This window comes from Alternaria arbusti (genome assembly GCF_024043155.1).
Source record: "Alternaria arbusti strain BMP 1465 chromosome Unknown scaffold_1, whole genome shotgun sequence".
Classification (NCBI taxonomy): domain Eukaryota; kingdom Fungi; phylum Ascomycota; class Dothideomycetes; order Pleosporales; family Pleosporaceae; genus Alternaria; species Alternaria arbusti.
In genome coordinates this window covers 1,555,443-1,579,631 of record NW_026249941.1, presented here as the reverse complement: position 1 = coordinate 1,579,631, position 24,189 = coordinate 1,555,443, and the positions used below count along the sequence as shown (strand labels likewise).

Genomic DNA, 24,189 nt, shown 5'->3' with positions numbered 1-24,189 from the left:
CTTGGTGGTATTACAAGACATTTCCGTTGGAGTGAGAAGCATACTTAGGTATTGGACTACTTGGTAGTGGAGTTGAGATGCCGCGGCTGGAAGACGACGATCATGCTGACTCGCGTGCTAAACTGCGGGGGTGCGTAGCCGATTCGCGCGTCCCCAACGCGTCCGCCCTCAAATGTCTTCTTGGGTTTCGCGCTCGAGCATGAAGTCTTTTCGCCAGTTAATACGGTTAAACCATACCGTGCAAAGCTCGAATGTCTTCTTCGTAATCACTCAGAGGACTCTCTGAGCAATCTAGAATGAGAAACGAGGTGAAGTCACGACAACATGATGGATGGCTTTGAAGTGAAACCTGCGAAGCTTTATTACTGTCTCGATGCTATTTACACGGACTCAAGTCTTCCGGCATAATGTCGTTCATTATTATATTCCTCCACTCGTATCAAGTCGTCAAGACGATACGTTTACCTGACGCAGTAACCACCGTCGATGAGGAGATCGGAACCCTGAGATTGTTAGTGACTTGAAGAGGTATAATCTGGACGTGTAAACTTACAGTGCAGTAGGACGAGGCGTCAGAGGCGAAGTAGACGTAGGCACCCTTGAGCTCGGTGGCCTTAGCGTCACGGCCCATGGGGATCATGGAGTGCCACAGCTTCTGGATGTCCTGGGGAACGAAGTCGGAGAGACCAGTGTCAATGTATCCGGGGGAGATGGAGTTGACACGGGCAAAGTCCCTCCACTCGTTGGCAAGAGACTTGGCAAGGTGAATGCAGCCGGCCTTGGCGACGTTGTAGGAGGCCTGCTCCTGGGGGAAGTTGGCAATGTGGCCGGACATGGAGGAGGTGATGACGAGGGAGCCGGTCTTGCGCTCGCGGAAGTGGAGACCGACGGCACGGGCGCAGTTGAAGGTACCAGTCAAGTCGGTCTCGATAACCTCCTTCCACTGCTCAACGGTAGCGTCGAGGATACCGTTGTCGGCAGTCTTTCCGGCGTTGGCGATGAAGACATCGACCTTGCCGAAGTCCTTGATGACGTCGTTGACGAGCTTCTCGCAAGCGGAGTAGTCGTTGACCTGGCACTTGTAGGCCTTGACCTTGACACCGTACTTCTCGCTCATCTCCTTTGCGTTCTTCTCGGCGCCCTCAGCGCGAGAGTTGTAGGTGATGGCGAGGTCGGCGCCGTACTCAGCGCATCCTCGGGCAGCCTCTGTGCCAATACCGGTAGGGCCGGAGGCACCAGTGACGATGACGACCTTGCCCTTGAGGCTGAAGAGGTCCTTGAGCTCGGTTGCTTGGGGAACGTTGATCATTGTGGCGGTTGTGAGGGTTTGTGAATAGAGTAGAAAGGTTTTGGGGTATATAGAAGAGAGATTGGGTTTGAGTGTGATGGAATAAGAAGACGGAGGCTGATCTGGAGGGGCACGGAGGGGTTCAAGTACTCCTCTGCGGCTGAAAAGACTTGATGGACAGCTTCACGCATTAGCGGTTAGTGAGGGGCGCTGGGTCGACAGTGACGTGTGGCTCGTCCTAACAGCTTCTGGACGTCATGCCACTGAGCATGATTCGCCAATGGCACCAAGACGTGGACAGTCTGGCTTCGCTATTCCGCTGAGATCCTAGCGACCGACGGGGGTGGGTGGGTTGCTGTGACGTTCCTGCCCCTCTGTTAGCTTGCTCTACGGGAGCTTGGGCCGCCTCTTCGTGCCCTCCAGGCGCGTGAACCCATCGCATTGCTTTTTCTCCCACGCGTTATCATCGATTTCTCCGATCCCGTGGCTGACTTTTCCAATGCTACAACCTAATAACTTTAGGTACGCTTGTCTCGTGGTCTTGCCTAGGTGCCGCCGAGCTGTTGCATGTTCCCAAAGTGGAACCCCACGATTGATACACGACATGCGCTGTCAGCGATTCATGCTTTGACAAAGACATTTGGCCGTGTCAACCCGCGCGTCTAAGCTGCTCGTGCAGTACGAAGCCGCCACGCTGCCACTCGAGCACCTTATGCCATGTTGAATGTAATGCATACCCACATGTGCTACTGTGCTCAGCCTTGGCTACTAGTAAGCAAGGCGCTGTGCATTGCTAACTGGGAGCCTGGCAGATACAGTAATCGTTACTCAGCTCTTTCTTCTTCATCGAGGCATCGGTCGTCTGCTCGATCCTGTTGGAAGACTCTGACGGACCCTGCATGTAGCTGCAGGCGAACATGGTAGCAGCTCCGAGAATCTCTGCGTACATCGCCATGTAGCAAGCGGATCCGATCGGTCGTGGAAACCTTGGAACTGCCGGCCTAGAGCGTGAGTGATGTTGCACGGCCGAAGGAAAACCGCGCATCCATGGAAGCTCCACGCATGCGGAAGCCGTCTCCCAACCATCTACGATCTCAACACGCAGAATCAATGGGGCTTTATTGTCAATATACATGACGTTGCCGGTATCCGCCGCACGCTGACTTAGTTTGCCATGCTCCATCGGTCCCGCGCATGGCTGATGGGAATTTCATTTCTCCGATGCCGCAGTCGCACGTGACACCTCGTCGGCCAAACCTCCCATTTCATCTTAATACATACCTACGATATCGTGTCTGGCTCGGCGAGCGGTGCTTGATCCAGTATCAATGTCGAAACTGCGAACGTGTAGTCTTGTAGCACCTTCTAGCTAGATTAGCCAAGCACCTGCCACCGGGTCTGATGCAGCCCTCTGATTCGCAGCGATTCGCAGCCATGGGGGTTCACCATACTTTTGCTCATGCTTCGCCATTGCCCCTGAATGTCGATAGCTAACACGCAACACTCGTCTGCATCGTTCCAGACACATTCCCACACTTACCTATCCGCAACCCGCAGGTCCGCAGCAATGGTGCAGAATGCACTGCTCCCGAAGCCCCTCCCCGCCGACGCCCTCGTAGTCGGCCAACTGGTTACAGAGCCCCTACACCCGGAACGCGACTCCTTCTACCCCGATAAAGCGCACGCAGAAGTCGACGATCTGAACGACTTCCACATCCAGCTCCGCTATAAAGACCTCTACTCAGTCGACACCGAAGGCCGATTCACGACCAACTATGGCGCGAGGTTCGATCTGGGAAGGATATACAGACAGCCCAACCTGCTCACTGTCAAGGCTGAGCAGATGATACAACGGACCACGCAGTCATCGTCAAGAGCTTTCCAAGCCGTCTGCAACGACCCCGAGGCACGCATCTGGATGGCCGAACAGATCAAAGCGGGCAAGCCACTCTACATCGTCCTCGGCCTGACCGAGCTCAAGAACGCAACCTTCAAGCGCGCCAAGTTGCGCGACGCAGGCGCCTCGAACCGCATCAACGAGACGCCCATCGAAAAGGACGCTAAAGTCCCTGGACCCCTCCGTGGCAGAGCGGAAGCCAGCTTGGGCGGAATCGGCACCGAGCCATCTATATCGGGTGTGTTTGGCATGGACGTACGCCGCGTTGCTGCGCGGCTCACGACGCCTGCGGAGCCACATCGGCTGGAAGATATTGACTACAGGTGGTACTACTACGACGTGCCCGGCTCGGTGGACAAGGAACAGTTGATGGTGGGGCTGGGAGCGCCGTTGAAGGCGAATGAACTTCGTCTGATGCTCGATCTCACAGACGATGATGTTCAGGGCAACCTCGACGCTATCAGCAAGCTCAGTCTGGACGCTTTGAGCGCGACGGCGAGCCCCATGCTTAAGCCTAGTACGCCCATGCTGAGAGGGCGCTCGCCTTCTCCTCATCCCACTATGCTACGCTCTTAGTGTTATGGGTTGGACGATGGTCAACACGTTTCGAAGTAGCGATTTGGGTTATGGACACGTATGATAGATTTACGACGAGCGTTCTGATAACATATATACGACCTTGTACGGCCTGGCACCTCTCCACTTTCTTATGTAGTAGTATATGCATCTGTCCTGTTTCTGTCGAGAACCATTGTAGTCATCACCGTCACCAGAGTTCAAAGTCACAGTAGAAGAAATTGTTCAAAGTGAAAGTAATCGTATTAATCAAGCAAGACAGACCTGCGCTTGCAGTAAAGGTATCATAAGACAACAACCAACCAATCAACCCAAAACGCCCCATATCAATCATATATACGTGACTAAGCGTGGTCATGACCATAAACAGTGGACATCGTGACAAGCTAGCAACAACGCCTTGGAGAGATCCAAACGAAAATTGAGGTTTCCAAGAATGTGAGAAGGAGAGAAAGAACGCAGCAGGAGGAAGTGCGACTCATGATGCGGCGGCAGGTACCTCGCATGTCAGTGACGTACTCTCGACGACAGCCTCGACAGCAGGCACGTCGACAGCAGGTGCAGCAACGACCTCTTCGGCCACTGTTGTCTCTTCCTCAACGGCAGCGGGGACTTCTTCAACAACAACACTCTTTTTCTTCTCGGGTGTAACACAGCTAGCATCGAATACGTTTGACAGACGCGAGGGCTTCTCGATTCCAGCATCGACAGTGACGTACGAGGTAGCGTCACAGCCTTCGGCATAGAACTCACTCGGTGCAAGGTCACCCAGCGGCCTGCGGTCCTCATCCATGGCATCTTGGACGAACTTGCGAAGACGAGGTTGCTTGACAGGCATATCGGCTAGGATATCAGTCTCGTAGCCGTCGTCAAAAGACGAAGCGTGGTTGCGCTTGCGAGCTTGCGCAGCGAGGAAGTCTGGTGGTGGGACGTTCTCCTTGCCGCGGTCCTCGTTGCTGGCCTTGGTCTTTGCGTCATCATCGGATGAAATGTCGAGAACAGATGCGGAGTGCTCCATAAGGTTTGCGGCTTCCTGCTCGGGCGTGTCCTCGTGGATCTCGAAGAACCAGCTCTTGGGCATGCTGTCATCGACGATTGGGGTCTGCGGGGCGGGTGCTGAAACAGGCGTGGCGGCTACGGTGGGGGCCTTGGGTGTGTAAGTCGAGATGGAGCCGCTGAGGGCTGCGTCGATGGAGAAGGGTAGGCTGGGGCTGCTCTGCGTAAAGGATGGGGGGTCGACGCGTCGGAAGGGCGAGCTGGATGCGCGGCGCTTTGAAACAGCATGGAGACGCTTGTTCTTAGGTGAGCCGCGGCTGGTGGAGATGGGCGTTGACTTGGCAGTGTTGGGTGACGAAAGTGCTTTACGCACAGACGGGACGGAAGGCGTCGCATTGAGGCTGCTGGCACTGGGCTTGATCGGCGAAGTAAAGATGGAGAAGTTGGCCGGCTTGATGTATCCTGCATCGCTGTGGCTGGCTGTCTTGGACTTCTTGGTTGGGCTGTTGAAGATGGACGGGTCCACGTTCTCGGAGTCGGCATCTTCGAAGATCTCGGGTGCGCGCTGGCGCTTACCCGTCGATGGCGTAGGAATTGACTTCAGGCCCTGCTGAGACGCGAAGTTTGGTGTAAGAGCTGTCGCATACGCGTTTAGTGAATGCAACGGCACGTGGAGTGAAGCTATTTACCATTTTGCCTGTTCTTCGCGCTCTGGAGTACCTGGAGACGTGACGAGCCAAGCTCGGCAAACGGCTGGCGCGTAGAGGTGGCCATGGTAGAGACTGTCGGTGGTGTTGTGATAGCGATTGAAATGATGTGAAGAAGATATATCGGCCCGAAAGATCAATTGACGCGATTGAGGTATGTGGGTAGTGGTGTTGTAGGTGATTGTCGTTGGGACGGAAGGTGCGAAAGGTGGGGTGGTTATCGTATCTCGTTTGAGCTGGAGCGCGCGACTAGGTCCAAGGCGGCAGACCGAAAACAGGAACAACAACAAATGTCTCGACTACGACTCTCACAGTGGACAGAGAAAGCTGAGTCAACGACAGAGAACTTGGACAAGATCAAGTCTGAAGAGAAGAGATGGGAGAAAGAAGGATGCGAGACTGGGTCATGAAGCTATTACATGGGCGCACTCAACGCGTCCCCAGTCTCCCTCCAACTTAGCGTGTCCATCACGCACTTAGGGGCCGCCTCCCACAATCGCGTCCGTCTTCTCCACTCAGACCAGGATCATGTCCCGAAACTATCATGCAAAACTGGTTTTAACCCTCCAAGCCCCGGCATGTAATGCAGTCTATTGGCCAGGAAGCTCCGGATCCACCTGCAGTGTCACTTGCGCCACCAAAACGCGACTTTGCGCGCTCGCGATATGGACGCGAACGCTGGTTCGATTTTGCGCGTTCATCCCGGGCCTTGCAGCGTGCTGAGGCATAGTACGTGCAGTAGAGACGCTGTCCGAGGCATCTTGTACGTTGGTCTGCGTTTGTCACTTGTCACAGAGATGTCATGGTGTCATAGGTGGTTGGCGACCTGGTGAAGTCCGGACCATCTGCTGGTCTTCGAGCATCGCGTTGGTGTTTCGACGCGCACCTATATGCAGCGGGGTTCCCTCTACTCGACGCGATGAGGCAGGATGCACGCGAATTTGCTGGATCATGCATGTCGAGCTGGCTTTCTGTTGGCTTCCCATGCTGACTGCTGATGCGCATATTAATTGCCATGCATCCCTTTAGTTATAGCAGATTGGCAATCCCGTGGAGCATTCTCAAACTTGCAGCTAGTGTTTCCGATGATTCTGTATGCTCCAGCAGCTAATTCTGAGTTTCTTTCCGTTGCAATATCTCGGTTTGCTTTTCCCTTCGCGGTCGCATTGTCGCGTCGTCGCGTATTCTGCTTACTCCCAGCCCACACCACTCTGCCTTGAGGCCCTGCTCCCCGCACGACTCCCCACTCGGACTGGAGTTCCACCCCAATTGTCATTTAAGTATGTCGCATTGTCCTCATCGAAGCCATTCGCAAAAGTTCCCTTGCCCTTGTCTCCGTCGTCCCAGTCATCACCATCGCCATAGTTGACATGAGCTTTTCCCCCATTCCAGCTCGTTTGACTGGCGGCACGACTACCAGGCCACCCGGTCGCAGCGTCAGGCTGATGGGAGTTCCGGCTCTTATTGCTAGTCTGACTGCCACCAGCCCAGCCTGATTGGGCGTCCTCCCATCCAGTAGTTTTTCTGTGTCTGTTACTCTTATGGCTAGTACGGGTGTCGTGACTTCGATGAGACCGGTGTGTAGACGGCTGACTGGAGACTCGACTTTGATTCCCTAGAGATCCGCGCTCACTATCTGTGCCGACGACACCGGCATCACTAGTCCCTTTACTTATTTCAAAGCCATCCCATGCAGTGTTGCTTGAAGGAAGCGTTGGACCACCAAATTGTGGAGACGTCGGGCTGTCCATTTGATTGTAGGAAGCAAAAGGTTCAATGCCGGTCCAGGCAGGATTGTCGGCTACTTTAGGCCTTTTGTCCCAACTTTGCTCGCTGGGAGACTTAGTGCTTCCCCATGTATATGGGTGAGGATTGTTAAGAGGTGAAGTCCATCCAGCTGTCTTATCTTTCTCTTCACTCTTCTTCTTGTTGACATCCCAGTCATGAGAAACGTTGCTCTTCACACTGCCTCCCCATCCAGTCGCGATGTGATCCTCTTTCTCTTCCGAAGAGTCGTGGGGCGCATCTTCAACTGTAGGCGCTCTGTAGGTCGAATGGCTCTTTACCGAAGTATTGTCGAGGTCCTTCCTTGACTTTCGTGCCTTGCCGCTCCTACTGGTATGGTGCGATCTGTCACTCTTGTGTGAATGACTTGGACTGGCAGCTTTCCATGCACCCTCGAACTGGCCACCGTTCCAAGACCTTTCTGAACCTGCATTGCGGTTCTCCCTGACTGGAGACAGTTCGGGAGACGGCCATCCTCCAGGTGGTGAACGCACAGGTGATGATCTCTTCTCTTCGACCCATGAGTCCGACTTTGGAACAACTGGTTTGTAGCCCCTTGAGGCTGGTGTGACGTATCTGAATCCCTCACTGATAGTCTTGAGCGGTGAGCCTGGGGCGATGTACTCGTAGCCATCGCTCACTGATATAGCTGGAGACGCAATAGATGTAGGTTTGCTAGAAGGCCAACCACTGGCACCACCTGTCATCATAAAGCCCGTTGGCGACCCTATATCTTCGCCGTCATAACGCAAGTAGCCGTCTTCGTAGTCCGACTCAGGAATAGGCGTGAGGGCTTTGGGTGGTGAGTGGTGTGACTGGCGAGACTTCTTATTCTTGTCCTTCTTTTCACTTTTAGTCTTCTGCTTCCAGCTGTCGCCTGAGGGTTCCTTCGACGGACGGGTAGAGTTGCGGGGTTTCGGTGGCGATGGGGGAAATGGAGTGTGGGCGGAGGAGGTTGGTTCGATCGTTGATGCTGCTTTGACCCATGGTCTCTGTTGCTCACTGACAGCCTTTTGTGGTCCAGAGTCGAATTCTCCGTCTTTGTCCACGACGATAACGCGGCCATCCTCTGCTTTGATGACGAATGTCCCCCATTGAGGTGGCATAGGAATCGTTACTGTATCCTTGTTCTTCTCTCCTTGTCCGCCAGCTGTCTCGTTCGTACCCTGATTGCGGCCTGGTTTCTTCGCCTCTAGTCCACCTAGGCCTCGGATCTTCTCCAAATTCCGGTGTATGTCTCCACTAATCGCCCTTTGTATGTCTTCGTTCCACATCGTACCTGCACCATGTTTGGGCTCTGGTCGTTTTCTCTGCTTGTAGAAGCGAGTATCGATTGGGCCAAAGCCTGGGGTTGCTCCCGGAGGAAGGTGCATGTCCGCGCCGTCATCGATAAAACTGCCGGTATAGGCTGAGGTATCTGAGCTGTTGCTGGTAACCCACTTCGCGACATGGCCGTGGTCAAGCCCGCGGGGCGTGCGCTTCGTGAAAGAGCCGCCGTCATCGACGAAAGATTGGGGGGTTATGGAACTCATGTCTGCATCATAGTCGTATGGTTGGAGTCCGGAAGGAGCGTGGGATAGACGCTCGCAAATGTATGTTTTGCAGACAGAGTTATTTCGATTTGCAGATTTGCGTACAGCGGGGCGGATGAAGAAGCGTCGGTGTGTTGAGGGCTTGGATGACGGCATATCCACAATAGTGGAGCAGAGGTGAAGGTGAACAGCCTTTTGCCTGCTGCATGATAGACACACAACGACAACGAAAGTACGATATGCAGAGCGACGAGACATGTTTGCAAGACACGACAGACACAGAGACATATTGAGAGACTTGAAAACATTTACCGTGACACAGCGCCCGTGCTGCCAATTGCTAGAATACCTATGCGCACATCCAACAAACACCAACACGCACCAGCACCGACCCTCTGTTACCCTCGAAGCAAAGGCATCTGGGTCAACGCATCAACCCACTTCCTACAGCTTCGCCTTCTCCCGCTTCTTCTCTTGTTCCCACTGTAGCTGCACGTTGCGCATCCTGTACCAGCTCAACGCGCCAGCCATGGCTCCAAACGGTGGGAAGGCCCAGAGGAGGAAACTCCACCATCGCGGGCTATTATTCCTGACGTCCTGCATGACTCTCTGTATCTCCTTCTCTAGGTAACGCCTGTCGTGGTCATTCCAGACTACGACGCCATTTCCCGGACCCCTCCGCAAACAGCGCTCGGCCTTCTCGCGCACGTCGCCTTGACTCATGACGCGGTTGCGCGCATCCTCTTCGGTAAGATGAGAGTCGCGATCTCGCAGGCGTTTTATTTGTATCGCAGGGTCCGAGACGCCGACAACAAGAATGGTACCGCAGTAGCGTTCCCAGCCACTTTCGAAGAGGAGAGGGACGTCTAGCACGACTGCCCAGTTGCCGCGCAGATAGGCCCACACCATTTGTCTGTACATCTCCTTGCGCACGGCAGGGTGCACGATGCTGTTCAGCTTCTTCCTGTCGCGCTCCTTCTCTTCTCCGCCGCCAAAGACTCTCCGCCCCAGTGCTGGCCGGTTCAGCGGGCGTCCTTTGGGTGTCGCATCGGGGAGGAGGAGGTCAGGCGTAGTAGGCAAAAAGTGTTCGACGATGGCATTGTAGCCCGGGGTGCCAGGTTCGACGACTTGTCGCGCGATGAGATCGGCATCTACGATGGGTAGCGAGTAGGGTGGCTTGGAGAGGATGGACGACACGGTCGACTTGCCCGTCGCGATGGAGCCAGTCAGACCGAGGAGAAGCATCGTGGGCTAGTCTTCTATTGGCGAAATGGTGTTTATGTCTGTGACTGCAAACCCGGTTATAAGGGCTTGGCTGTTGATGTTGCTTTCACATGGCGGGTGCGTGAGAGATGGGATGACGATTGCGGGGACCAGATAGTTCGTACCTCGGAGGTTAGCTAGCACGGGCCTCGCGATCAGTCCATGGCTCGCAATGAGCACTGCTTACTCAAGAATTTCATGCAATGCGACAGTGCTATGGTATAACGGACGCATTCTGATTCATGTGTCTACGGAACTGTAATCGTAAAAGACTTTGAGAAGGATATCACTAAGCTGTTACGCCCAACACCAATCTCATGTTCTCCCTTTGCTCCACCACCAGTCGGTTGTGCTCAACGTTCACGGCCGCTACGAAGGCGAGAATCAAGAACTATTTCGTCTGCGAGAGTGTTCCATGGAGGAAGATCAGAAAGCTCAGAACTCTCAGAACGTCTAGAAACCTCTTCTTCTGAAGCCTCTCCCGCGCTTTCAATCGCCTGGGAATCAAAGGGTGGAGATGGCTCTTCGGGTTCCAAAGTCGTTACCGCAACCTGCAAACACCCTTGGGTTAGCCACCTCGAAAGGAACAGGTGAAGAGGATGAGGGAGCTCAGTCTGAGACCTCTCCATGGTTCACAGTCTTGTTAAGCGGCTCCACAAGTTTGCGCGCAGGGCGGAAGATCTGCAGCTGGTTGTCCTCGGCAGCACCCATCATGAGCCAAGGGTCGTTCTTATTCCAGTCAAAGTCACAGATTCGGTTGGTGAATCCACCGTGCATGAACAATCTGTGAAAGGTTAGTACAGGAGCCGGACACGTGTTTGGAATTACATACAGCTCAGGGGGCCCATCTTCTTGCTCATCCTCCGTCTGTTCAGAGCCGATCTTGCTGAAATCCCAGAGGAGGACACGGCGATCGTAGCTAGAGCTGGCAAGGATAGCAGCGTCTTGCGGGTGCCACTGCAGACCGATGACATCTGAGCGATGGCTCTGCAGGCTGTGTATCTTCTTGTCGATGTTGCGAAGATCCCAGATTCCCACCGATTTGTCGGCAGAACCCGTCGCAAGCATCGAATCAAATTCGGGGTGGAACGAGATGCAGTTGACCGCGTCTTCGTGGGCTTCCTTCCTGTACAGCGCCTTCTTGTATGCCTCCTGACGAGTATCGATGACTTGCCAGGTAAGATCGTCTGACGCAGTACCGATGAGCTGGTGGTGGATTGGGTGGTATTGGACATCGTTGACGGTTGCGCTGTGGATGTTGTATGTTGCCGTCGGGCTGATGGTCTTGCTGTTCTTAGAGAAGCCACTCTTGATGTCCCATGTCTTGACTGTAGTATCTTCATTACCAGTCACCAGATGTCCTTCTTTCAAAGGACTCCAGCTCAAGCCAAAGCCCTCTTTGCTGTGACCCACAAGCTCGGCCTCGAACTTGATGGTGTCATCCTTTGGTTGCAACGGATGCTTAGTCCGGTCGAAAATAAGCACCTTGCCGTCGACACAGAGCGACGCTATGATATCGGGGTTCTGAGGCTGGTAGCGGGCCTTGTTGACCTCGCCGGGGTGGTTGATCTTCTGCACAATCTTGAAGTCAAAGGGTCGCTTCGCGTTGCCGTGGCCGCCAATCTCTCCCCGCTCTTCGTTGAGCTCGGTAAGGTCTGGAACGCGGGCGTCTGGTATCTCGCAATGGGCGATCTGGAGGTAGTTCTGGGCTTGGTTTGACGTATGGGTGCCGAGGATGACGCGGTGCTGGCTCATGTTGGTGCCCTCGACGGGCTTCTTGTCCGGCAGCCATTGTGTTGTGAGCGTCGGCCACTCGAGCGCGCGGCCGTAGAGCATATCGTAGAGGAAGACACTGTTCTTCTTCCACATCTTGTACTCCTCGTTGATGATCTTCTGCTCGGTCTGTTCTTGGTCGTCCATCTCGCGGGAATCGAGAGCGTCTGTCGGTGGAATTAGTATCAGGTGTTGGGGCACTTTAAATAATTTCGGAGACGTGGGTGACTGTAGGAGTCCGGTAGCGAGCTTGGATGCCATGCGCCGACTGTATCGATGCGAATTGTAGAGCGAAGCTTGCTGTTGGTCGGCATGACGCTGTCGCGGACCATACTTTCCAATAGAAAATGAACTTACCGCTCATAGTCTCGTCCATGATGTGCTTGCGATCGTACTCGAAGTCAAGGGCAAAGTGTATTGTATGGAATGCTGCGTGTGTAAAGCGTGGAAGAGGCACGACGCGCTCCCAAAAGTCGCGTTTGGACCAACCCCGATGTCGATCCCTTAGCGCCCCACCTGCTTGGCAGTCGCCGCCAGCATATCCATTGCGTCGATGAGCAAGACTCCGACTCTTTGAAGACCCCAGCGTCGAGAACCACCACCCCATACTCTCTCTCGCCCTCCCACCCACAGCGCCTCTGCGCGCTTCTCTCTACTACCATCTTCCTCCCCGTCGCCCTCTCTGCGACTCTCACCCCGCCACTTGTACACACGAGGTGCATCGCCGCCTCACCACCACATCCATCTTCAGCTATTCCTAGACAGTAGCAGTCATGGGTGTCCCCAAGTTCTTTCGATGGATGTCCGAAAGGTATCCCGGTATTTCGCAGCTCATTGCCGAAAACCGCATTCCCGAATTCGACTGTCTCTACGTAGGTACCCGTGTGTCGCAATTGATGCGCCTAGCTAACAGTCACAGCTTGACATGAACGGTATTATTCACAATTGCACCCACAACGATTCCGACAGCGTCACGGCGCGCAAGTCCGAAGATCAGATGTTCATCTCCATCTTCAACTACATCGAGCACTTGTTTGGCAAGATCAAGCCCAAGCAGCTCTTCTTCATGGCCATCGATGGTGTCGCCCCGCGCGCCAAGATGAACCAGCAGCGTGCACGACGTTTCCGAACCGCTCTCGATACTGAAAAGGCCCGGGAGAAGGCTATCCGCGAAGGCGTAGAGATGCCGACCGAGGAAGCGTTCGACAGCAACTGCATTACGCCAGGCACTGCCTTCATGGCGAAGCTCACGCAGCAGCTCAAGTACTTCATCAACAAGAAGGTCTCCGAGGACATAGATTGGCAGGGCGTGGAAGTCGTACTGTCTGGTCACGAGGTCCCCGGAGAGGGAGAGCACAAGGTCATGGAGTACATCCGTCAGGCCAAGGCACAGCCGGGCTACGACCCGAACCGCCGCCACTGCCTGTACGGTCTCGATGCCGACCTGATCATGTTGGGTCTGCTCAGCCACGATCCCCACTTCAGTTTACTGCGTGAGGAGGTGACGTTTGGTCGCCAAAGCCAAACCAAGTCCAAGGAGTTGGAACACCAGAACTTCTACCTCATGCATCTGAGCATTGTGCGAGAATACCTGGAGCTTGAGTTCCAGGAACTGGAAGAGCCCGGAGCTCTCAGCTTTCCGTTCGACATGGAGCGTGTTATTGACGATTTCATTCTTATGGCTTTCTTTGTTGGCAACGATTTCCTTCCTAATCTTCCACATTTGCATATCAACGAGGGCGCCTTGGCCCTCATGTTCAACGTCTACAAGACTGTCCTGCCCAAGGGCAAAGGATACATCAACGAGGAGGGTGTCATCAACATGGAGCGCTTGGCTATCTTGTTGGATGAACTCTCAAACATCGAATACCGTCATTTCGAATCTGAAAACTCCGACGCCGCTTGGTTCAAGGGTAAGAAACTTGGAAAGGAAGATGTAATGGTGAAGACGGCGAAGCGAGGCACGATTGTTATGACTACCCAACAGCAGGCTCTGTTCTCCAAGGTAAAGAGTTGGCTGGGCGATTACTTGGAGAAGAAAGAGCCAGCCCCGCTGGACCTTCCTGTATCTCTTCCTGCAGAGGACCGAAAGTTTGTCCAGGAACTTGCCGACAAACTACATCTTCCATGGAAGACTGTACAAAATGACGACGGCGATCGCCATATTCAGGTTGCAGCTCCACCTAAGCTGGTCGAGGGTGATTCGGACGACGAGGACGAGATGGACGACGAATCCACGAAAGCCATTGTACGCGTCGTACAGAAGTACGAGCAGGCCAAGGTTGTCGACATCTCACCCGAAGACGCCCAAACTGAGATGCAAAAGAAATACGACGAGAAGTTCGACGCTTGGAAGAACGACTACTACAAGAGCAAATTCGATTGGGATCGCAGCAACGAGGAGGAGCTACGAAAACTGACGGAGAACTACGTGCAAGGATTGCAATGGGTTCTCTTCTACTACTACCGCGGAGTAGCGTCATGGCCATGGTACTATGGCTACCACTACTCGCCTATGATTTCTGATGTCAAACGGGGTCTGAAGGCAGACATCAACTTCAAGCTTGGACAGCCGTTCAAGCCTTTCCAGCAGTTGATGGGTGTACTACCCGACCGCAGTAAGAGTATCGTACCGAAAGCGTACCATCCTCTCATGACAAACGAGGACTCTCCCATCATCGATTTCTATCCCCGAGACTTTACTCTCGATATGAACGGAAAGAAACAGGACTGGGAGGCTGTTGTCAAGATTCCGTTCATCCAAGAGGACCGTCTGCTCAAGGCCATGGCCACCAAGGAAAATGACTTGACGCCAGATGAAAAGATGCGTAATTCATTTGGTGTTTCTCTCAAGTTCACATACGCCAAAGATCTGGATTTCGTGTACCAGTCATCTTTGCCAGGCGTTTTCCCGGACCTTCCCCACTGCAAGTGCATCGAGAACATATTCGACCTGCCGACAATGGAAGGACTGGAGTACTACATTGGCCTCATGGACGGTGTTAAACTGGGAGCCGAGGCATTGGCTGGCTTTCCCAGTTTGAAGACTTTGCCGTTCCATGGCAAGCTGGAGTTTGCAGGCGTCAATGTTTTCATGCAAGATAGCCGGAACGAAAGCATGGTTATCACTCTCCTTGATACAGAGCCACGACAGTCTGTCTCTCACGCGCAGGCCAAGCTGGGCAAGGCGGTTCATGTTGGTTACCCTTTCTTACACGAAGCGAAAGTGGTCAAAGTATCGGACGAGTTATTCGACTACGTCTTGCCCGAGGATGGCCCATCTCCTGCACCTGTTGCTATCCCTCATGGTCCACAGGAGATCTCCAATTGGAAGAAGACAGCCAACCGCATCGAAAACCAGTACAGCAAGCGCCTCGGTATCAACGTCGGGGAAATTGAGTCCCTCGTGCACGTAGAAATGCTCAAGGGACTTAGGAAGACTGACGAAGGAGCCACCATCAAGGAGTACGGTGAGGTTGCTGGGCTGCAAGTGGAGTACGCGACTCAGACAGTCGTAGACGACGTCTTCAGCGCAGACCCTCGCTTCCTGGAGAAAGAGGCACTTCCTATCGAGGAGGAATTCCCCGAAGGAGCACGCGCATTCTATCTCGGAGACTACGCCTATGGCCGTCCTCTGCAAGTCGTCAGCCATGCCGACAACAAGGCTACAATTATGGTCGCCAAGCTCAAGAAGCAAGAGCCGCATTTTGGACGCGAAGTTGTCAGTAAGGCTGAAAGATCAACGCCCTATGTTCCATCTTACGTTGTGGCAAGGCAACTGAACATGCCGCCGCTTGCATTGTCCAAGCTCACGTCCTCTTTCAACGTCAACTCAAGTGGTCTCAAGCTCAACCTTGGGTTGAACCTCAAATTCGAGGCGAAGAAGCTCAAGGTGTTGGGCTATTCTCGTAAATCAGCCAACGGATGGGAGTACAGCCAGAAAGCGATGGACCTTTTGGCGCAGTACATGATCAAGTTCCCAGAGTTTGTTGCCGCCATTATCAACAACCCGACAGGTGATGGATGGGAGGACACTGACTTTTATCCTCCCGAGGTTGCAAAGCAGAAGGTCAAGGAGATTGGAGCCTGGTTAAAGAGCGTCCAGACCAAGAACTTTGAGAAAGTACCCTTGGACGCCGAGCAGCTCGACTCTGATACAGTCAAGCTCATCGAGCAAGCGGCTGATGCCAACTTCCCACTTACACAAGAAGTGGAGCCCAAGACCGTCGCCAAGGTGCCACGTGTTGCCTTGCTGAAGCCGTCTGACGCGGAGCAGCGTCTTGGACACCAGAACTTCAGCATTGGCGATCGCATTGTCTATGTTCAAGACTCTGGAAGGGTACCAATTGGATCATCAGGTACCGTGGTTGGCAAGACCCGCACCGCACGTGTTTTGTTGCTGGATGTTGTGTTCGATGCTACATTTATGAGCGGTACATCGCTCGGAGACCGCTGTTCGCCATTCAGAGGATCCACTGTTCCAGCGACTGCAGTTCTCAACATGACGGATCAGCAGGTCGTCCACTATTCCAGTGCCGCTGCCGCGAAGCGCCCACAACAAGTGCCTTCATCGTACAACATGCCTCGCTTCGGTGCCCCTGGGGGTCCTCAGCTCGTTCCAGCGGGTACACCAGCACCTCTCCGTGGGTCATACCGAGGAGCATTCGGAGGCGCGAACGGACGGGGTGGAGGCTTCGCACCACGCCAAAGTCCAGGACCACAGCAACCCCAAGGACAGCAGCAGACCCTCCCGATCCATGGCGGACCACCTCGTGGCGGCCGTGGCGGATTTGCGCCCCGTGGTGGACAAGCAAATGGCCAGCCCGCGCAGAACCAGAACCAAGCTCCAAACGGCGGCAACGCTCGCGGTAACCTCCGTGGTGGCTCAGCAGACTTCGTTCCCCGTGGACGAGGAGGCCACAAGGGCCGTGGTGGCTTCACTGTCATCGACAACACTGACCCGGCGGAGGGAGTTGTTCCTAACAACCCGAACTTTCAGCCGCGAAACTACTCTAACGTACCACCGCCTGCCAATCTAGATGGCGGACGTGGTGGTAGAGGACGAGGCCGTGGTCGTGGCGGATTCCGTGGGCGTGGAGGCCCAAGGGGCGGCGCGCAACCTGCTGCACAGTAGAGTGTTCTTCTCGATCATTGAAACGTCTGTTCGGTATTGTTTGAGCGTTCCAGGAAGTAAGTTAGCGTGGCGTTGCGGCGTTCAGCGTGAACACATCTGGGAGGAATGCATAGACGATGCGCGTACATGTCAGGGAAAGAGCTCAAGGGTTGGGAAGATAACGGTGGATGATAGGAGTGGTGAATCCTGATACCCATATTGAGTCGTCGGTAGCAGCGTCAATAAAATAAGCTCACTCGAACATGTGTACTTGTGACAATATCCGCTCGTCTGACATGAGATGGTGAGACGGTGATGCACTAGCGTGGAAACGGTGAACCCTGGTCTCGTAGGGCTGAGCTCCGACCTCCGCGCAACAGTCCAGATACGTGTTAGGACCACCGAAGGCTACATCTCCACGCCCACCTTCAACAGTTCCTTCTCCCTCTCGTGGCCGACAGGGGTTGATAGACTGGGCTCTGCGCTCACATCACACATTTCACAATGCATTCGACGCTTGTGCGTCTCCAGAATGTCTTTGGCTTCTTTACCACAGTCGCTTTCACAGTCGCGAGTATCATCGCGCTGAGCAGCTTCGTCTCCCCGCAGAACCCGACGGCCAGTATATCGCTGCGCAATGTGCAGGTAGTGAGAGGACGGCCGCACTACTACTCACCCAAACGGGAAGAGTATGCGCACGTCAAGTTCGATCTAGACGCCGGTATGTCTCTCACACGAGTCGCAATTACGCTGCGTCCAAGCATTCAAACACCATGACTGACGCCTCCATGCAGATCTCAGCTCCCTCTTCAACTGGAACACGAAGCAAGTCTTCATCTACCTCAAGGCCGTCTACCCCTCCACCCGCGCCTCGGAACCCCCCTCCGAAGCCATCATCTGGGATGCCATCGTCGCCTCAAAGTCCGCGCCCTGGAATCAAAACCACTTCATCCACCCCGACCCCAAGTCCAAGCTGCCCAAGCAATCCGCCAAGAAACGCGCTGCATCCAAGCAAAAGACCGCGTCGCCCTATCCCGTCGGTGAACTCCACCTCGATAACCAGAAGCCAAAGTACAAGATTACCGATATCACTGGCAAGCTAGGCAACAGGACGGATGTCGCACTGGAGCTGGGGTGGAATGTGCAGCCCTGGGTTGGCGCGCTGACATGGACCAATTGGAATACGGTCGGTGTTTGGAAGGGTCTCGAGGGAGGCAGGAGTAAGGCGTTTAGCTTCCCGGAGGTGGGCGCCAAGGCGGCAACACCAAAGGACTTGGAGACGGAGAAGGGTGCGGAGGGCTACAGACTGGTCGTTGGCGAGGAGGTGCCGCTAAAGAAGGCTGCTGTTTAGGGAGATGGCAATGAAGATACCTGCGAAAGAGCGGATTGGAAAAGGGGATTATATTTGATACCAGATATGGAATGACTTTTTGGGCTTGATCATCAAATGTCCAAGTTTTGACTTGCTCCATGAGGTCGGCTTTGGAACGGTATTCACGGTAACATCTCAGCCATGAGTTCGGTAGATCATGTGCTCGAGGCAGCAGCGTATCCTCCTTGAGCACATGATCTCCCGAACTCATAGCTGAGATGTTACCGTGGGCTTGGTCATGATGAAAGACGCTTCAAGGAACGTATACTGATTCTGGTACAGTCATATTGCCATGCATTAAATGCGAGAGTTTAGGGTTAATTTGATTTTGTGAGAATGACGAGTTTCCATGTATTGGGATAGCTATGTTATGATTTCTTGTAGAATTGATGAGAGATAATGTGCTGGTAGTAGGGTAGGCCTGCTCGGGTCAAGGTCGGACCTCCGATCTCGCCGCAAACCGCCACTTTCAGGTCGTTGGATTTCAAAGCGCGCTCCACAACCCTCAATCACTCACACCATGCGCCATCCGCGACACCACCCACACAACCCTTCCTTCCGCCCATCCGACGACGCTCCAGATTAATACTATAATCTAGAGGGTTTCAGCTTGCACATACCCCCCTACAACGAACCACTTCCCATCGACACCCGTCAACGCAAACCCCACCGACCCCCGCCGTTCACACATACCCAGGCCATCAGCGCCTTCGTGCTCGCGATGCCTCTCGAAAACATTCGCAACATCGTCCTCGTCCTCTCCGGCAAAGGCGGAGTTGGAAAATCGAGCGTGACTACGCAACTCGCCCTCACGCTATCGCTACAAGGACATTCGGTCGGTGTCTTGGACATAGATTTGACGGGCCCGAGTATACCGCGCTTCTTCGGTATTGAAGATGCGAAAGTAAGACAGGCGCCTGGTGGGTGGATACCGGTTGATGTGCATGGGGAGCAGACGTTGGCGGCACATCAGAAAGAGGGAGAGGATGGGAATACAACAGATCAGAAAGAGGGAGGAGCGGCGGCTGCAGATGGTCAAAAGATTGGGTCGTTATCATGCATGTCTCTGGGATTCATCCTGGCTTCGCGCTCCGACGCTGTGATTTGGCGTGGCCCAAAGAAGACCGCCATGGTGCGCCAATTCTTGACCGACGTCCTCTGGCCAAAGCTCGATTATCTACTCATTGATACACCACCCGGTACCTCGGACGAACATATCTCCCTACTCGAAACTCTCTTGAAGAATACCACGCCGTCTCCTGCCCTCAACCCGCACGTCCCGTTCTTGGCCGGCGCCGTCGTAGTCACAACCCCACAAGCTATCAGCGTTAGCGACGTGAAGAAGGAACTGAATTTCTGCAAGAAGACCGGAATTAGGGTACTAGGCGTGGTAGAGAACATGGCAGGATTCGTATGCCCCAACTGTTCGGAATGCACAAATGTCTTCAGCAAGGGCGGCGGAGCGGTCATGGCGACTGAGTTCGAAGTACCATTCCTCGGCTCCGTACCAATTGATCCAGCGTTTGTGGAATTGGTCGAGAGTGGGACGAGGCCTGTATACCCCAAGGGTACTGTCATACAGGGCAAAGAGTTGGACACCGAAGAGGTTGCGGCGCTGAAGAACAAAGGCGGGCTGTTTGTAGATAAGTACCGGGACTGTTCGTTGGCGCCGCTGTTCGACGAGTTTGTGACAAGGTTGAAGGGGGATATCGGAAGGATTGTGTGAGTATGTAAACGATGGTCCATTCTCAATGGCAGGCATGGCGAAGCGATGGAAGAGATAAGATTGAGGATATAGAAGAATAGATACCCCTCCCTATTTCGATGTTCTGACAGTGCCGGTGAGTCTTTGCTCCCCCTGGAGGAAGTTCGAGGAATGCTGACCTTTGTGTAGTCTTCAACATCCACTTTCCGTGCTTCGCCATTATGTGATTCTCTTCACTCCTACACGTCGCTATGACAACGCCCTACTACGTTGTCATTCTAGCTCAGATGACTACAGCAATCCTGCTCAGATACCCGTGAATACGCCTCGCTACAGCGAATCAGGAGCGCATCATCTTGCCGACAAGTAAATATTGCTCACCGACATCGGCAGTCTGCTCTTGTGACTGGTCAGGCTCCAGTCGCGGTCATCAGTATCCGTCTCGTACTCCAGATCCCACGTCTCATTGGTACCTCTGGCTCCTTTCTCTATAGAGCAAACGCGCAGCTATTGGCTCAGAGGTGAGAGAACGCTTATGTACGCTGTCAGGTAAAGTTGAACGTTATTAATTATCTGCCAACTATTTTGCGGGCTCCATATAAAGCCGCTACTGCCCACAAGGACTCACAGTCTTTCGTCCTACCTACTACACCCACCAACTTTTTAACATATCACAAACACCGAAAAACGACTGGTAAGTGACTATCGCGACCCTGAGGTTGCTCGACAAGTACAGCTTTCAGCGCAAGACGCCAATCAAACTTCCACAATACTGACCTCGCAGGTTGCAAGATTGCCGATACTATGGACGCCGCGAGCAATCACGCCACATCGCCAGACCCTCATCCTACCGCGGGCAGTCCGCATCAGAAGATTCCGACACCAGTTCAAGAACAGGATCAGAGGAAGAGTCCTGAGACCAAATCACGTCAAGGACCTGGCAATGGTGCAGACCAACTCCCGAAAGGTGACTCTGTTCCTATCACAGTCAACGGCAACGAGATTCTGACTTCTGAAGAAGAGCCGAATCCAAGCGCAAAACCGCAATTCATGGTCAAGCTGAAGTACAGTACCAAGATTCCTGTGACTTCTCCGCAAGGTCACCGAAACATCAGTAATGCCTCTTCTACTTCCCCGGACTTGCGCGCAACTCCGGATGAATCAGCTGAGCCATCCATCGAAATCGCCATTGTCAAGCAGGAAGTCGAAGACCATGAAGCTACCGCACCTGGAAGTCCAAACTCGACCTCGCCACAAGTCAAGATCGAGAAACAGAGCGATGATCAAGACTCAGCCCTGAAGCCCCTGAATGAGCCCACGGGAAGTTCGGGTCAGTCCATCATGGTCAAGGACGAGCCTGAGCACGGTGCACATGAAAATGTCGACGATCGAAGTCAGGACCTGATTAGGGATGCTATGAGCATTGATGGTCAACTTGGCGACGAGTCAATACAGGTCTCGATCGAACATGACACTTCTGGCAAGTCCTCGGATGCTCTCGGTATCCAGGCTGCTACATCTGAACCCGAGAACTTGAAGGGGGCTGCGGCCGTGGAGGTGCAAGGTGTCGATGACGTCAACGGCGGCTATCAGCAGAGCGCAAACGGACCATCGATCGCACCTGATAACGACTTGTCGTTTGTCGCCGACACCAACATGTCTTACCCCTTCGATGTAGACGAGTGGGCCTCCAACGCCGCGAACCAAGCCGAGGCGGACGCAGCCAGCGGAGCCCGACAACACCAACATTATCAACCGATCGACCATCAGGCCATGTCATCCGATTTCACATATGGCACGACCCGGATGCGGCCAGAAGATCCAATTGATCAAGAATCTCTGGCCTTTCTTAGTGGCGAAGCTGAAGCTGGGGTACCGTGGAGTCAACGTCAACACGTATTTACGGATCCAATTCGCTTCACCAAGTCTAGTTCACCCTCTTCTGGAAGCGCACGTGCACTTAACCCGGCTGCCATCTTGAAAGGTCTTGCGCAGTACGGAACACATTCACCTCGTCATGGGTCGCAACAGCCCGCTAGTCAAAACCGCCAACGCGATCTCGACTCTAGCTTGAAGCGCCAACAAGAGCTTAAGGTGCAGGTTGAGGAGAAACAAAGACAGTTGGATCAGTTCATGAAGATGCAAGCGGGGCCTCAGCGATCGACTCGGCAGGTACCTTACGAATCTGCCCATTATCATGGCCAACCAGCTGCTGTACCTGCGTTCCTCACTGGCCCAATGAGCTATCAACGTGCTTCATCGAGGGGCTATCAGCAGATGGATTACGGACAGAACAGCTCGGATAACTGGATACCAGAACAACGTACTCCCCAGGTCACCCAAAAGGTACGAAAGCAAGTCTTCGGTGAACACGACTGTGGCGATGAAGGCAATGCTTCCGATGACGATGAGCCGCTTCGGACGCGGGTGGAGCGTCACCCATCAGTCACTAGCCTGAATGACGACTCAAGCGTCGAGTTCGTCGCGAGTAATTCCAAACCCAAAAGCAGTGGACCTATTGTCGACCGGAAGGTAGTGCGCATGCCACGCCCTCTTCCTCAGCCTGCTTCCCCCTCTCCCACACCCACGGAGAACGCGCCACCTTCCTCCGACGACATCCAAGAAATTGATTGGACGCTTCCCCGATATGAAATGCAACGCCAGCCTCTCGAGAAAGGCGAAGAGATTCCTAGCGCAAAGGTCTCACTCCCTGGTATGGTCCGCGAAGAAGTTCTCCTCTCCCCAGACCACGCAGACGAAGAAGCCCGCCTACTGATCGATGTCTTCATCCCCGGTCAGCAAGCCATGTCATCACCAGACCCAGAGCCCGCCGTCGCTCTTCTGAACTTCCACACTATCACTCTCATGGTCATAGAAGCGTACGTTCAGTTCGAAATCGGCGACGAGTTCGGCATGGGGCGCGGCCACTTCCACCAAGATCACAACCGTGGCGAAGAGGACTACGAGCGCATGCGCGACGCCGTCGACGCCGACACTAACGAGATCTTCTTTGCCGTCGTAGACCGATACCGAGCAGGATTGGAGAGCAAGAAGAAGCCGCTACAGCTCATCCGGGGTACGCAAGAGTTCTGTGACGTGGCGCTTGATGTGATCTATTACATCAAGCAACATGGACTGCTGAAGCCAGAACCTAAGGCCAAGAAGGTTAGGGCTGATAAGGGAACTAAGCGGGGGCCTCAGGCGAAGACTGCGGCAGCTGAAACTGCGGCGAAGGGTAAGGGCAAGGGAACTAAGCGGGGTACGGCGGCCAAGCCGAATGAGGTGCAGCCTAGGAAGAGGGTGAAGACTGCGCCCGCGGTCGAGGTCAAGAAGAAGAAGAGGAGTAAGCCGGAGCCGGCTCTTACGGTTATAAAGAAGTGAGCCATTCGGCTGAGAGGATGGTGTGAGTGGCCACTGCTGCTTTCAGCGCTTGGGTTGAAGAGAAAACGGGGAGTTAGTTATGGGGATATGGAGTCTCATTTGCGGGCCTTCACGATCTGTGCAAGACGATGCACTCGTTGATGGTTTTGGCTTCTCATTTTTTCATGACTCGCGTCTTATAGACCTTTCCTTCAACATACGTATCCCAGCTTTCCAAGTCTACTTTATGACAGCACGTAGGTGAAAAACGATAAGCCGGGGAAGATACATGATCTTTCCCATATTCTAGGCGAGACATAGAACGACTGTATCGTTCGCTCATCCTGCCCTGCTCCCATCGATCCGCCGAACAGCTCGCTTTGCTCTACCATGCAACTTTTCCAGAAACTCCTCTCTAGACAAAGGTGTCCTTTGGAAAGTCACTGCTACAGCCTCCGACACGCCGTGCTCGTTGCCTTGATGTGTGACGTTTGCACACTCAGTCAATAACTTATATTCACCACTCTGGAGGTGGAAAAATGAACGGAATTCCAAGCCTCTGCAGAAGTCACTCATAGCCGTCATTGTGTCCTGGGAATGGCAGTGCCCCCAGTGAATGGTAGTCCGGCGCGCCTGGGGTATGTGATGTCTGATCCAATACTGCAGGTGACGTAAAGCATCCTTGTTAAAGGGAAATGTCGTGTTTGCGATCGCTGTGGAGATGTCCAGGGTGATTTGCTGGAGCGGCAAGCGTAGCAGCGGAATCCTGAGGAACAATGTATCCGGATCATGGAATTCGGGGAAGACCTCTGGGATGACAAC

The 24,189-nt window shown here is 53.9% G+C and overlaps 9 protein-coding genes across 9 annotated transcripts; 4 read left to right on the top strand and 5 right to left on the bottom strand.

The window, feature by feature from the left end:
• Window positions 1-461: 461 nt before the first annotated feature.
• On the bottom strand, window positions 462-1,309 carry J4E86_000563 (uncharacterized protein; the record flags this gene model as incomplete). Its single annotated transcript, XM_051441137.1, has 2 exons — window positions 462-503; window positions 554-1,309. 2 exons carry the CDS (start codon window positions 1,307-1,309, stop codon window positions 462-464), a joined length of 798 nt encoding a protein of 265 aa, XP_051307308.1.
• A 1,546-nt stretch (window positions 1,310-2,855) lies between these two features.
• J4E86_000562 (uncharacterized protein) lies at window positions 2,856-3,761 on the top strand (the record flags this gene model as incomplete). Its single annotated transcript, XM_051441136.1, has 1 exon — window positions 2,856-3,761. One exon carries the CDS (start codon window positions 2,856-2,858, stop codon window positions 3,759-3,761), a length of 906 nt encoding a protein of 301 aa, XP_051307307.1.
• A 478-nt stretch (window positions 3,762-4,239) lies between these two features.
• J4E86_000561 (uncharacterized protein) lies at window positions 4,240-5,531 on the bottom strand (the record flags this gene model as incomplete). The annotated part of the gene is made up of 2 exons (XM_051441135.1): window positions 4,240-5,393; window positions 5,447-5,531. 2 exons carry the CDS (start codon window positions 5,529-5,531, stop codon window positions 4,240-4,242), a joined length of 1,239 nt encoding a protein of 412 aa, XP_051307306.1.
• A 1,123-nt stretch (window positions 5,532-6,654) lies between these two features.
• Window positions 6,655-8,781, bottom strand: J4E86_000560 (uncharacterized protein; the record flags this gene model as incomplete). The annotated part of the gene is made up of 1 exon (XM_051441134.1): window positions 6,655-8,781. The coding sequence occupies one exon, from the start codon at window positions 8,779-8,781 to the stop codon at window positions 6,655-6,657; it is 2,127 nt and encodes a 708-aa protein (XP_051307305.1).
• A 444-nt stretch (window positions 8,782-9,225) lies between these two features.
• Window positions 9,226-10,026, bottom strand: J4E86_000559 (uncharacterized protein; the record flags this gene model as incomplete). Its single annotated transcript, XM_051441133.1, has 1 exon — window positions 9,226-10,026. The coding sequence occupies one exon, from the start codon at window positions 10,024-10,026 to the stop codon at window positions 9,226-9,228; it is 801 nt and encodes a 266-aa protein (XP_051307304.1).
• Window positions 10,027-10,653: 627 nt separating this feature from the next.
• J4E86_000558 (uncharacterized protein) lies at window positions 10,654-12,193 on the bottom strand (the record flags this gene model as incomplete). The annotated part of the gene is made up of 3 exons (XM_051441132.1): window positions 10,654-10,828; window positions 10,877-11,984; window positions 12,175-12,193. The coding sequence occupies 3 exons, from the start codon at window positions 12,191-12,193 to the stop codon at window positions 10,654-10,656; spliced, it is 1,302 nt and encodes a 433-aa protein (XP_051307303.1).
• Window positions 12,194-12,590: 397 nt separating this feature from the next.
• On the top strand, window positions 12,591-16,951 carry J4E86_000557 (uncharacterized protein; the record flags this gene model as incomplete). Its single annotated transcript, XM_051441131.1, has 2 exons — window positions 12,591-12,689; window positions 12,737-16,951. 2 exons carry the CDS (start codon window positions 12,591-12,593, stop codon window positions 16,949-16,951), a joined length of 4,314 nt encoding a protein of 1,437 aa, XP_051307302.1.
• Window positions 16,952-17,434: 483 nt separating this feature from the next.
• Window positions 17,435-18,281, top strand: J4E86_000556 (uncharacterized protein; the record flags this gene model as incomplete). The annotated part of the gene is made up of 2 exons (XM_051441130.1): window positions 17,435-17,651; window positions 17,725-18,281. 2 exons carry the CDS (start codon window positions 17,435-17,437, stop codon window positions 18,279-18,281), a joined length of 774 nt encoding a protein of 257 aa, XP_051307301.1.
• Window positions 18,282-19,023: 742 nt separating this feature from the next.
• Window positions 19,024-23,388, top strand: J4E86_000555 (uncharacterized protein; the record flags this gene model as incomplete). Its single annotated transcript, XM_051441129.1, has 3 exons — window positions 19,024-20,024; window positions 20,461-20,528; window positions 20,792-23,388. 3 exons carry the CDS (start codon window positions 19,024-19,026, stop codon window positions 23,386-23,388), a joined length of 3,666 nt encoding a protein of 1,221 aa, XP_051307300.1.
• Window positions 23,389-24,189: the final 801 nt, after the last annotated feature.